Source organism: Lonchura striata, chromosome 30 (genome assembly GCF_046129695.1).
Source record: "Lonchura striata isolate bLonStr1 chromosome 30, bLonStr1.mat, whole genome shotgun sequence".
NCBI lineage: Eukaryota > Metazoa > Chordata > Aves > Passeriformes > Estrildidae > Lonchura > Lonchura striata.
The window spans coordinates 2,371,718-2,385,406 of NC_134632.1; the positions used below are offsets into that span (position 1 = coordinate 2,371,718).

The following is a 13,689-nucleotide window of genomic DNA, read 5'->3' on the forward strand; positions in this document are numbered from 1 at the left end:
TAAGCATTTTTAAATCGGGTCACTGCCAGGGAAGCGTTTGCCCTGGGGAATCCTGCTGTGGTGGCTGCGTGCGAGCCCAGGGTGGGGGAATCAGCAATCAGGGGGTCACAGAAAGAATGGTTTGGTTGGAAGAAACCTTTAAAGTCTTATCATTCCACAGCAGGGACACTTTTCACTATCTCAGGCTGCTCCAGCCTGGCCTGGGACACTCCCAGGGATCCAGGGGCAGCCACAGCTGCTCTGGGCACCCTCTGCCAGCACCTGCCCACCCTCCCAGGGAACAATTCTTTCCCAAAATCCCATCTAAACCTGCTCTCCCTCAGCTTCAGGCCATTCCCTTGTCCTGTCACCACATCCTTGGTGTCCCCCGTCTCTGTGCCACCACGCTGCTCCCTGGAGTGTCCCCGTGTCCAGGGTGGCACCAGGTGCTCCAGGCTCCTGCAGATCCTTCCTCTCCCTCACCAGAACCTCCAGCAGCATTCCTGAGTGCTCCAGCAGCCCCCCAGGCCATGCTCTCCCTCTCTCCCACTCAACCCCAGGACATCACACACCAGCACCCTCAGGTCAGTGTTTCCACCATACCCAAAACATTTATTTCTCCAAAACTATTGCTAATGACAATGGATACATTTTGTTGCCCCAGTATGGATTTAACACTTCCAACACATCGACTCCTAATACTGTACAAGACTGTACCAAAAAGGGGAGGGGGAAGAAAAAAAAAAAACCAAAACAAAAAAAGGCTGTACCTCCATATTGTACAGAGTTCTATGTACAAAGTACAATTTTACACAGTTTAATATATACACCATATATATATTGGTGTAGAAGACATGAAACAGTGGAAACTTGTTTTAGCAAGAACATTCCATCCCACCACGAAACAACTGCTGCTGACGACCCCAGGTTCAGAGAGAAAAAACACAATTCCTACACTTTGCAACCCGGCTCTCCTGCCTTGCAGCAGGAATCAGAGATGGATTTCAGCAGTCGCCCTCTCCGAGCTACATCGAGCTGGGCTTTCAGAGAAGCTGCTGCTCACAAGTATTGCTCCAGCAGTTTGGCACACTCACAGTCCAACCCCTGGGCTTGGGCTGTTCCTCACACCTCAGGGCTGGTGAAGTCCACTTCAGAGGAAGGTTACTCAGTGCCTCAGAAAGGACAGGCCCACCTACGATTCCCACTGCAAACTGCTGGATGTTCACCCCGAGTGAAGCTTGGCAGATCAAGTATTGGCACGGCAGGACGCTGCCTTCCCTCTCCACCTTCCCCTCTTTTTGGCCCATGGCTGAAAAAACACTTTCATCCCAAACTACGTTAGAGGAAGCACAAAATTTAACAAAAAAAAAAAAAAAAAACAAACCAACCCCAAATCAACGAAACCCTTGCATTTTCCAGGCCTTGAAGTGCTGTTTTGGCATCTCTAGAGCCACCCAAATAGATGGTTTGCTGCTAGAACAGCCTGGAGAAGAATTCATCTGCCTTCTGGTGGGCGGGCGGCGGAACCGCTTGTGCGCGACACAGCCGGGGCCATCCCGGCCCCGCAGGCACCAGGCAGAGGGTCAAGTATTTCTGGTTTTATTTCTTATTTTCAAGTACCAGGTTGTCACACAGACACAGAGACATGCAGAGAGCCGATGTGGAAGGAGCTCAAACCCCAGAGTTCAGTCCATGAAGTGCTTGGTGTTTCCCCAGAGCGTCCCTGGGGGAAGGACGTTCCCTCCTTTCCACCTCTGGTGCTACCAGCCCACTAAGGGAACACCTTTGTGTCCCCAGCTGCATTTGTGGGGCGTTAGCCAAGGCCAGGTATGCCCAAAAAAGGGCTGGGTTTTTTAATGTGAAAGCTAAGAATATCAAAATAAATAAATCCCCAGCTTGTTAAACTCCATTTCCTGTTCTGGACAGGCCCATAAGCGATGGAAATGCCCCAGTGCTCCTGTTCTCCCCTGGTTTTGAAGCAGGTTTTGAAGCAGTTCCACACCCAGGGGAGTTCAGTGTGTTTGCACTTTGGGGCACATCCCTCAGCACCCAGGGCTTGGTCCTGCCAAGCACAGGTGCCCCTCACCTGGCCACCAGAGCAGTGCCACACCTGGGGGGACAGGGGCACCTCCTTCCCCTCCCTACTGTGCTCAGCCTCTCATGGAATCGATCCAGCTGTCTCAGCAGGGATTTTTGGGGCGTTTTTCCATCGTTCCTGATTCCTCACTGAGAGCATCACCTCCTGGAAGTGTCCCCTCCACACACAAGGGAACGTTCCCACACCCCGGCAAGGATCCGAAGTGCCGAGAACCAGAGACGTCGGTTTTTGCAGAAGAACATCTCCCAAAAGCTCCATAAATCCACAAACCTACGCCTTGCTCCACTGAATTTGAGGTTTTTGACACAGAGAAGAAGAGAAATAAGGCAGCAAGCTCCACCTGCAATGAACTTCTCCTGTCCCAGTATTGCTGGAGCTCTTCCAAGCGCGCCAGGCCGGCCCCGTACCAAGTGCAAGGTGGGGAGCTACAACAGATGGGATTTCTTGCCAAGCTGAAGTGTTTTGATTCAGTAAATAAATTTATGAGAACTTGGTTATCTTAACCTACTTTTGTGCAAGAACAATCTTGCCTTAAAAAAGAAGAAGAAAAAAAAAAAAAAGAAAAAGAAAAAAATCAACAATACTCCCAAAACCCAACACATGAGGTATTCAGCACAGGAAACCCAAAGACTCCTTTTGAACAGGTATCAAAATACAGACATATACAACAACATTTTTTTTTTTTCTTCTGCTGTCACAGTGCACTCTAATTATTTACTCATTTTTGTTGCAATAAAATACCCAGTACAGATAAAATGAGAGGGTTTGATCGTGTCCCACTGCTTGGACATGAAGGACAAATTTATAGTCCATAAACTTTGGACGACCTCAGAGAGGCAGAAATTAAGCAATGGTTTAAGCACACTGCTCCATTCCCAACTAGGGAAATAACCTAGAAAAGGTCTAAGCTTCAGAAACCATTCAGATTGATCACCTAAAACCATGTTTTAAAGTTTGTTTTTGTTTGTTTGTTTTTTTTTTTTTTTTTTTTTTTGCTTTGGATTATTTCAATCCAACACCTGATGAACAAGGTTCATACAAAGCACTACTGAACAGACAGACGTCATTCCAGTTATCAAACACTTCTTTTGTCTTTATATTCGACACAAACCTTACAGGAAAAGTCATGAGAAGAGGATTTCCTTGGAAGAGCTAAAATTTCTTCAGGATATGAAGGTGTGGAGTGGCATTGGTACCTCCCCAAGCAAACCACCGTGTCAGACCTGTCCACGGGGAGGGAACATTTCCAGTTCCTCCTTCCCACCTTTCCGGCAGTGACTGCTCCTAAAACACTCGTGGCAAACGCCCTCCCAGCCTCGTGTGTTCACAGAGTGAGGAGGACAAGCTGAAAATCTCCTTTTTCCCCCAGGATTTCGTGTGTGATTTTCTTGTTTCATCCCCCCCGAGGAAGAGGAAGGACGAGCTTCAGCCTGTCCTATTGCTTGTGTCAATCACAGTGCACACCAGAATTCCAGTTGAGATGCTCCGTATCCAGGTGATCCTGCCAAGCACCTTGCCCTTGGCAGCAGGATTGTCCCAGAGCTGTGGATGCCAGAGAAGCACAGTAATAATTCAGATACAGACAGTTGCTGTTACAGTAACCTGAAGTCTTTTTTAAAATTTATTTTTTTGTTTTTTATTTTCCATCTAATTCCACACTTCAGACCTTGAAGCTGGAAAAGAGCAGCTCCTCCAATGTGCTGTGCGTGGCTGAACACTTATTCTTAGGAATACTGAATGCTAGGCATAAAAATAGAAAAAGAAAATAAGGCATTAAAATGAGGCAAAGTCAATTTACAGAGATCCTGCTCTTGACACAGATTAACTTGGTCATTCTTGACCAAAAAAAAAAAAAAAAACAGAAGAGAAATAAAAAAACCCAAAAATTCTTACTAAAAAGGAAATGCCAGAAAGTTCTGCCTGAGCAAAAGAATTACAAGTTTAACCATTCTATTTATTTTCTTTTTCCCCAAAAGAACAAGTGATTCCTTGGTGGTAGAAGTCCATCAGAACCTGAGAGCGAAGGTCGCTGGTGGCACCGGTGGCATCTCCTGGAGGGGCAGGGACAGTCAGGCTCGTACCGTGGGGCTTCCCCAGGGAAGCTCAGGAGAAAAGGGAAACGAGGAATGTTCTCACCAAAACCTTCCCAGTTCCTGCACGTCCTCAGTTCAGGGCCCAGAGGAAGCTGGCTTTTTGGGAAGTCATTAATTATGGATTGATTGCTTCTGTAGAAAGGAGGTTGTGCGTGTGGGGATGGACAGGGGTGCAGGAAGACCCTGTTCCATTTTTCCAAGTATCACCCTAAATGCACGAGAAAAGGACATTTCAGCAACTCTTCTTCGTTTCTTCTTTTTTAAGTGCCAATTAAACTGACTTTGCAGTCACCAGGAACTCACACACTGAAAGGAAACTCGGCTTAAATGGGTGAGAAAAATGACTTTTCTTATCCTGTCCTGAATTCATTATTTAATGGAAGCCTAAGATGTGCAGCTTGTTTGACATCCTCGAAAAGCTGAGGAATGAGGCGAGCTCAGGGTCAGCCAGTCTCCACTCCTAAGTGGCACAGATTATTACATTAAATAAACGTGGGCACTGCAGAGGATTCCCAGGGGAGTACAAAAGAGTCCGTGGGTGCTGCTGGCTATGGATAAATACAAATAATACCAAAGGATTCATTCACAGGTCAGCCCTGCACGGTGCTGTCACATCCCTGTCCCCAGCAGCGTCCCCTGCACTGCTCTATAAGAGCAGCCAGGGATGAGGCAGGGAGCTGGGAACTCCTGAGCGAAGTTTTTACAGTGCTTGGCGCTGGGATGGGGTCAGGATCTGTCCTGAGAACGGGCAAACCAGCAGAGTGTGTCCTGGGGATGGGCTCCCAGCAGAGGATGCTTGCTTTCAAAATTATATATATTTTTTTTTTTTTTTTTTTTACATTCAGTCTCCCGAGAGCCAACACCACATCAGAGCCCATGGGCTGAAAATGCCACTGGAAACAATAAAGCTGCTTTTAAATATGGGAGAGCAAAGGGGGGAACCAGTGAAGATTGTCCATAAGCAACAGCTGGGCTCTTTGTTGTGCTCCCAGAGCTCAGGAACATGTTTGTTTGTATTTGCACAGACACGCCTTACATAGAACTCCACAAAATCTACCAGTGTTCCAGAGTAAACTGATTTTTCCATGACAAATAAAGCATGAAGCTGGATGGCCAAAGGCTTTTGGCCCTGAGGAGGAGGAATGGGGAGCAAACAAACAAAACCAGAGGATGTGATGGAAGTTGAGACAGACCCTTAACCACCGTGGCACCAGCAGGCGACGGAATAATAATAATAATTATAATTATAATAATAATAATGCACAAGAAACAGGCATGTCCAAGCTCCACGTAACCAGTGGCACCAAAACATGCAATAGACTAAAATCTATCCTATTGTTTCCCTGTGATAAATGAAACACAGAATACAGAAGTCACTACACCGGTATCCCAAAACTGGACACCACCAAACGTTCCTTCCAGCGGCCCAGCACTTGAACAAGGCATGGAAACCCAAATCCAACTCATCCCTTGGTGTTTTCCTGCTCAGCTTCACAGTGGAGCGTGGATTGTGGATTTCCCAAGCGTGGCAGGAGCTGTCCTGGGGGACGTGGGACGAGGCCGTGGCCGCTCGGGAGCTCCCGGCAGCTCCCCTTCAGTCCAAGGACTCGTTCAATAGGAATTGGAAAGTGTCGGCCAGAGCGTGTCCATGTGGAACAGCAGCAGTGGCACCCGGGGCGGGTCAGACAGTACAGGACTTGTCGGGGGGCTGCTGAGGGGCGGAGGAGGCCACGCCGGGGCTGCTGGCGCTGGTTTTGGGGAACAGGGCGGGCTTGGGCCGCGTGGCCGGCGGCTTCACCTGCGTGGCCACCTTGACAGACTTGACGGGCCGGAAGGCGCAGGGGATGTCCCCAGCGGTGCTGGCACTGCGCTGGAACGGCGGCTCCGAGTCCTTGAGGAGCTGGGTGTGCAGGGGGCTGGAGGGCTCCGAGGTGGGGGCCACCACCGGCGACGTCTTCAGGGGCTCCAGCGTGTCCAGGACGACGTCGGGCGCGTGCTTGGCGCTGCTCTGCCGCTCCAGCTCCCGCAGCTCGTTCAGGGCCGAGTTCATGGTGGCTTCGATGTCCTGCAAGCACAGCAGAGGGGCACAGTGAAGCACAGCCCAACACACAAACAATCAGAGAAAAGCCACTTTATGGTGGCTTCGATGTCCTGCAAGCACAGCAGAGGGGCACAGTGAAGCACAGCCCAACACAGAAATAACCACAGAAAAGCCAGCTCATGGTGGCTTCAATGTCCTGCAAGCACAGCAGAGGGACACAGCCCAACACACAAACAACCAGAGAAAAGGCAGTTCATGGTGGCTTCAATGTCCTGCTATTACAGCAGAGGGGCACAGTCCAACACACAACCAGAGAAAATCCACTTCATGGTGGCTTCAATGTCCTGCAAGCACAGCAGAGGGGCACAGTCCAACACACAAATAACCAGAGAAAAGCCACTTCATGGTGGCTTCAATGTCCTGCAAGCACAGCAGAGGGGCACAGTCCAACACACAAATAACCAGAGAAAAGCCACTTCATGGTGGCTTCAATGTCCTGCAAACACGGCAAAAGAGCCCAGTGAAGGGACAGCCCAGACACACAAATAACCTTATAGATAAAAGCCACTTCATGGTGGCTTCAATGTCCTGCAAGCACAGCAGAGGAGCACAGCCCAACACAGAAATAACCAGAGAAAAGGCAGTTCATGGTGGCTTCGATGTCCTGCAAGCACAGCAGAGCATGCCAGTGAAGGCACAGCCCAACACACAAATAACCAGATAAAAGCCAGGTTTTGAGCATATTTTTTGTTTTCTCAACACCACCCACGGGTCAAGGACTGAACCGTGCAGCACCAGATCCTGCAGCCAATATCCCTAAAATTTTCCAGCAACAGGGAGCAAAATAACTGCTAGCACTAGCTTGATGCTAATCTGGCCCTTCACTGCTCCTGATGCTGCCCAGACTTCAAAGCAAAGCCCCAGATGTCACCAATGAACAGAAACCAAAGCACTTTTGCCCTTTCTTGAGGATTATTTGGCACATGAGATTTGGGAGAGTAAATTCCTGAAGGGAGCACTGAGAGCTTTGGTACTGGCTGATGGGCCACCCACTGAACGCTGAAATCCTCCTGGGCTCCTGCTGCCTCACTGGTTTTCCTGCTGAGCTGCTCCCAGAGATGTGTTCCACAGGACTCAGGATTTTAGAGGACACAGAAGATGTCTGAAACACGTGTAGCAACCAAAACTGGCCTTTCTCCTCCCTCTAAAAAACTCTTTCAGTTATTAACAAATAAATATAAAGAGAACTTTTGAACTAAAACCAGGGTTTTTTTTGTCTCAGGAGCTATCCATTGCCTGTTGGAGAGTCCAGTGGTGCACAGAAGTCCCTGGGGAGCAGGAGAGCTCAGCCTGGCTCTGACTCACACTTTTGGCTGCAGCTTTCCAGCTTCCTCAGAGCTTTTTCAGGGGGTGGGGAAGGTAAATCAGTCAAGGAATGGTGGAAGAAAGCAGAGGCAGAAATCTGATGCCTCCCACTCTATCTTGAGGCCAGGCAGATTTTCCTTATGAAGCTGGGAAAATGTGCAAGGTAGTTATTGGGTGGTGTTTGAGCTGATACTACAGAGAAAAACACTGATTTAACACAGCCTGGGGTTTTCTCCCTCCTCTTTTTTATTTATTTTCCCCTCCTCTTTCCTTTCTGTCCCCAGACTCTTCTCCAGTGAAACAATGGAATGAAGGTTCTGGCAGGGAAAGGAGACAGAACAACTTCAGTCAGAGTCTAATTGAAAAAACAAAGAATCTGATTTATATCAACCAAAGCCTCAGAAGGATGGGGAAACACGAAGACAACAGGAGCTGTACACTACATTTCCACTTTAACAAGTGGGCTCAAGGCACTCAAAATGGCAAAACACAAATTCCCACCAGCATTAAACCCACTGAGTTTTAATGTGCTCCTTATTTATTATGCGGAGCTGCTGTTTTGTCAATAAAAATTCCCTTTATTTCTCACGTCTAAAGCTCCTCAGGAACCTGCAGAGCCCCGAGCCAGGCAGAGCAGTCAGGTCTCCAGGGCTGGCTTTGTAACCTGAGCCTGGAGCATTCCTTGGCTCCAGGCAGAGCCATCCCTCCCACCCTGCAAGCAGTGGGTACAGAGAGCTGCAAGTGCAGGCACATCCCCTCTCTGGAAGAGGGAAATGTGTAACTTCACATCCTTTGTAGCCAGCCCTGTGTAAATAACTCCTGAGAACAGCAGGGTTATGCTCGGGTCTGGCTGCTGATCACACTCTGAGCCCTGCAAGATGATGAGGATGCCACTGGAGCCCTGACAAGGCAGCAGCCTCCTTTTATTTGGGCTGTGCTGCTCCACGTGCTTCCCGTGTCACACCACTGACAGGAGAGTGTTAAAGCCACAATAAATACTTCATTTCTCTCGTGTCTTGAAGTGATGATTGTTTCATTCCCTGCTGGCAGCTTTGGGATCTGTGTCACTTTCTGAAATGGGTGTTTTTAGTGTTGAGATTAAATTCTGGGTAATGAACAGGGCCAAGTTTTTATGGAGGAAGGACCTGAGTGTTTCTCTTCCCTCAGGAAAGCAGCTTTGCACACAGGGAGGATGAAAGCCCAGATGGGGGCTGTGTCCTAAGCCAATATTGCACTGAGAGAATCACAGAATTTTTGGGGCTGGAAGGGACCTCTGGAGTCCAACCCACTGTCCAGGCAGGGTCACCTGGAGGTGGCACAGGAACTCTTCCAGGTGGGTCTGGGGTGTCTGCAGGGAGGGAGACTCCACTTCCTCCCCGGGCAGTTCAGGGCTCTGCCACCCTCACGGACAGAAACTCTTCCTCATGTTGAGGGTGAACTTTTTGTTTTAATCTATGACTCCTTGTGCTGTTGCTGAACAGAGCCTGGCAGCATCCTGACACTCCCTGGGGAGATTCATATGGATTAGAGATCCCCTCTCAGTCTTCTCCTCTCCAGAATGAGCAGGCTCTGCTCCAGAGTCTCTCCTCACCCAGAGCTGCCCTGCAGGGCTGCCCTTCCCTCCTGGGGCATGGAGATGAGATGAAATCCCACCTTGCACTCTAACACCTCCTGCATCCTGTTGTAAATGCAGGTGGACCCGGTGGGCAAAATGCTGATGTCTGACTCCAGTTCAGCAGGCTGAATGATTTCTTTATAATAACTGTATTATAATACATTAATATACTAGTTAAATGAGATACTAAAACTACAAACCTACTTGTTCTAACTTCCATATTTAACTCACTGACAACTCCTGGCCCTCTCTGGAGAGTGCAGCCCCAGGTGGGTTGGATTGGATTGGATTGGATTGGATTGGGTTGGATTGGATTGGATTGGATTGGGTTGGGTTGGATGGGATTGGATTGGGTTGAGTTGGGTTGGATTGGGTTGGATTGGGTTGGATTGGACTGGATTGGATTGGGTTGGATTGGGTTGGATTGGGTTGGATTGGATTGGATGGATTGGATTGGATGGATTGGATTGGATTGGGTTGGATTGGATTGGGTTGGATTGGATTGGCCACCAGGCTCAAACAATCCTCACCAGAATCCAACCAAGCAGCCACCCCAGATAAACAATTCTCCACACACATTCCACATGGGAAAAACAAGGAGCAGAAACAGAAATTGCTCTCTCTTTCCTCCTGCTCTATGAAATAACCCTGGGAGAGGGAAGGATGTGCTGGGAACAGCATCCCAGCTGCCCCAGGCCAAGCCCTGCAGCAGGAGCTGCTCTCACCTCACCTGTGCGATGACCTCGGGGTCCATGGGCCGGTGGTTGTTGAAGCTCTTGGACCTGCCAGCAGTGACGGCCTTGCGGAGCTGCGGGCTGTCCACGCGGCTCTTGAGCGACGAGTGCCGGCTGATGGAATTGAGGCTGCCGTGGCCACTGATGGAGCATTTGTCTGGAACCTCCTTGGGAAGACTTTGGCTCATAATGGGCTGAGATGAGGGCCTGGAAGCGCCTATGGCCCCGGGGGAGGCTGGTTCTGCCAGGGAACTACCTAGGCCGTGGCCGTCACTTTGGCGGAACGCTCTTCTGATGCTGCCTGACTCTGGTTTCTTTCTTTGCCTTCAGTCACAAAAGCAAAACAAGTCAATACAAGCAGGTACAGGGCTGTCATTTGAAGATATCCCCCCAAAACAACACACAGGACAACGGGGAGAGACACAGAGGTACCCAGATTACAAACAGACCCAGGGGTTGAGGAGTGATTGCGGTACAGTGAAATAATTATAAATTATAAATAATTCCAGTTTCACGCTTCTAACAACAAGGCTGAGTCCTGGCAGCTGTGCACATTCAGAGCAAAACCAGAAAACTTGGGTGGAACGTGATTAACTTGGTCAAGAGGAGAAGAATTTATACTGGAACAAAAAAAAAAAAAAACCCTCTGTGCCATCAACAGGTTTTGATGATGTGTTTTTATTACATTCCAAGAGCAGAGCTACAATCTTTGACTGGAGGACACAGTATAAGTCTACTAAGCTCCTGGCCCAAGGCATCAAGTTATTATTTTCAGAGATCAGCAAGCAAAGACCCCCAGTTTGGGGTTAATGATCATTTCCAATGTTTGCTGGTGGTAGGAGATGGTTCTTTCTCATGGCTTTGGCAGGACCACAAGGCATGGGCTACACATAAACCAAAGGGATGATGTCAAATGGATGAACTGGTCCAAAGAATTTAGTTTCTACCCCAGCACCATGAGGTCTGACAGCACGATTCCACTCAAATCATGGGAAGGCCAATGCAGCAGAATACTTTATGCCATAGGTCTGAAGCTTGGCATCCATTATACAGGGAAGGATCCGTTTATATATAGCACCAGCCCCATGAGTAACTGCAAGAAAGTGTTAACTCCAGTAGGATTTTGGCATCCAAATAATAATTCAGTGGGTGGCACAACTGTCATTGCGAAACCATCTGATTTAATTTTGCTCAAGTCTGTTCACACATAGGTCAGAAGATTCATTCCTAAAGAAAAAACAACAAAATGAGTCTTATGCTACTTATTGCTAAATATCAGGTTCCCTAGTAAAGGGAAAAAAAAACCCAAAAAACCAAACCCAAAAACTAGGGTGGACATTCCCCAGGCTTCTAAGAACCACTCCACACAACTCTACCAAAGCCAGCAGATGGTGAAGCTCCAGCACAGGTCTGTTATTACACAAATCTCTCCATAACTGGCAGAATGGCCACTCCACTGGCTCAGACAGCAAATATCATACAAGAAAGCCCAGATCCCAAGCTGATGCAGATTATCACGGCTTCCCAGATATCACTGGAGCTCTGCTGAATCCCATAAGGAAGGCCCAGGCTCTCTAGGCCATGAGCAGGGTCCAAATCTTTTAAAAGGATGCATTTGTGCTAATGCCTTTATAGACTACATTGTGTTAAATTAACTGAAGGCTAAGAACATCCCCTCCCATCAAACTGTAATTATCACATAAAACCTTCACTGCACAATGGAGAGAGGCGGGGGTTTTTAACATAAAGGAAATAATCAGCAATATACGGGGGATAAATCTGTCTAGAAAAAAATATTTAGCAGGTCATGGAATTTAGTCTGCCACTAGCTAGATTTTCCAGCTTTTTATTATGTTCAGTGTTGGCTAAAGCAACGATTTCTGGTGGAGGAGGCAAGGTTAGAGCAACAGGAGGTTGTGCTGTTCCACTGCAAGCATATGGTTAGTAACGCGAGGTGAGGAGTGCTGCAGGAGCAAAGGAGGGCTGCAGGCAGTGCCAGGTGGTGGGACTGCAGGTATGGCATTTATCACAAACTGGGACACGGCTTCCTGCAGGAACTGTCCCCCCACCCCATCCAACAGCACGTGGCAAACGGGGAGGAGACGTGACAGGTGACAGAACATGAGGAGGGATGGGGACAACGACACCAGATCTCAGCCCAGCACTCCCCTCCCTTCCTCTGTCTGCTCAAGGCATAAAACAGGGCATATTTGGGAAAACAGGACCAGATGGCACCTTGGAGACAGGGAAGAGAAGCCAGTGGGGTTTCAAATGAGTGATGGCCACGCTGGTGACACAGAGGGGACAGCAAAACGTGAGTTAAAAGAGGGGGAAGCAGAGAAAAAGGGTGGCAGTGCTTGTTAATGTATTTTTTCAGGGAAGGAAGCATTTCACTGGACTCATCACCAAGCTCTTGACAGGCAGGGAAAACAAGCAAGGCTGCTCTTACTTGTTGATGTTTGCAAGGTAAATATCTGCGACGTGGCCCCCGCTCGGGCAGCTGGCACCAGCTCTGGCTGTCACCTTCTCCTCTGGTGGCTCCGAGTTGATCTCTATTTCTGACTTCGGGCTGGACCTTTCTGACATCCCATCCTCACTAGGAAGGAGGAGGGGAGGGTGTCACAACCACAGCAGGAGCAGCAGTGCTGCGTTTTCAGTCCAGCAGTGTGCAAGTGTACAGCAGCACGGTGTGAGAATCACCAGTGTCCTTCAAATCACCGAATGGTTTGGCTGGAAGTGATCTGGATCATCTTCTCCCACCCCACTGCCATGGGCAGGGACATCTTCTGCTACCCCAGGCTGCTCCAAGCCCCATCCAGCCTGGCCTTGGGCACTGCCAGGGATGCAGGGGCAGCCCCAGCTCTGTGCCAGGGCATCCCACCCTCCCAGGGAACAATCCCTTTCAGTACACCCAGCCTAACCCTGCATCCTAAAGCTGTTCCCCCTCCTCCTGAGCGCCCGTGAGCACCCTGGAGATCCCAGCTGTGCCAGACACCAGAACAATTCCTTCACCTCCCCTCCACCCCTGGGTGAAAATCTGAACTCTGCCGGGGCGTGTGGCCACCAAGGCCCACCCCAGGGTGTTTTTGGGGGCGGCCTGGCTGCAGGGAGGGTGGCACCTACGTGTCCTGCACCACGATGTACTGGTGGGGGATGAGGCCGTCGATGCCGTTGTGCCGTCCCTCCCACCAGTCGTCCGAGGCGCGCTGGTAGAGCAGCAGGGAGGCTCCTTTCTTGAAGGACAGCTCCCGTGCAGTCCTGCCCAGGTAGTCAAACTTGGCTATGGCCTCGATGGGCTCACACTCTAGGAGACAGAAGGGAATAAACTGAGTTTCACTGAACACCTGGGCTCGGGTGAGCAGGCAGCAGTTTAAACCTGCCACAGAGCAGAGCACGGAGAGGAGCAAGTGTTCCTTCCTCAGGCAGCAGAGGGTTGGAAGCAGAAGATTCACAGGGGAACCCCAAAACTCAAGGATGCTGCCCTTTCATCCTTTGATACCTCAGATTTTGGCTTTTCTATTTTTCAGATTCTGTGCTGCTTCAGTGTGTGGGTCTGAGGCCCATATTAGGGGATGGTGAGCTCCCTTCACAGAGCAGGGAGACAAAACAATTCCTGCTCTAGGTGGGGACCAAGGACAAATATTCCAAATCTCAGGCCCTCTCTATGATCCAGATTTCAAATGATCCAAATCTCAGGCCCAGCAGCACAAATAACGTGGGATGAAGAGAGAAAAACAAGGATGGGACTGGATGGGCTAAAGCTG

The 13,689-nt window shown here is 49.2% G+C and overlaps 1 protein-coding gene across 7 annotated transcripts in view; it reads right to left on the reverse strand.

Moving 5' to 3' along the window:
- Positions 1-564: 564 nt before the first annotated feature.
- Positions 565-13,689, reverse strand: part of SRGAP2 (SLIT-ROBO Rho GTPase activating protein 2) — a 108,875-nt gene continuing 95,750 nt past the window's right edge. For 4 of the 7 annotated variants that reach the window (XM_077789065.1, XM_077789064.1, XM_077789063.1 and 1 more), the window contains 4 exons: positions 13,049-13,229; positions 12,375-12,521; positions 9,922-10,249; positions 565-6,235 (listed from right to left, as the gene is read on the reverse strand). In XM_077789065.1, coding sequence (XP_077645191.1) covers positions 5,852-6,235; positions 9,922-10,249; positions 12,375-12,521; positions 13,049-13,229 — 1,040 coding nt within the window. In that variant the 3' untranslated portion in view covers positions 565-5,851. Of the gene's footprint in view, positions 6,236-9,921; positions 10,250-10,583; positions 11,153-12,374; positions 12,522-13,044; positions 13,230-13,689 lie in introns of those variants that run through there. The other 3 variants (XM_077789068.1, XM_077789067.1, XM_077789066.1) reach the window with 2 other exon arrangements.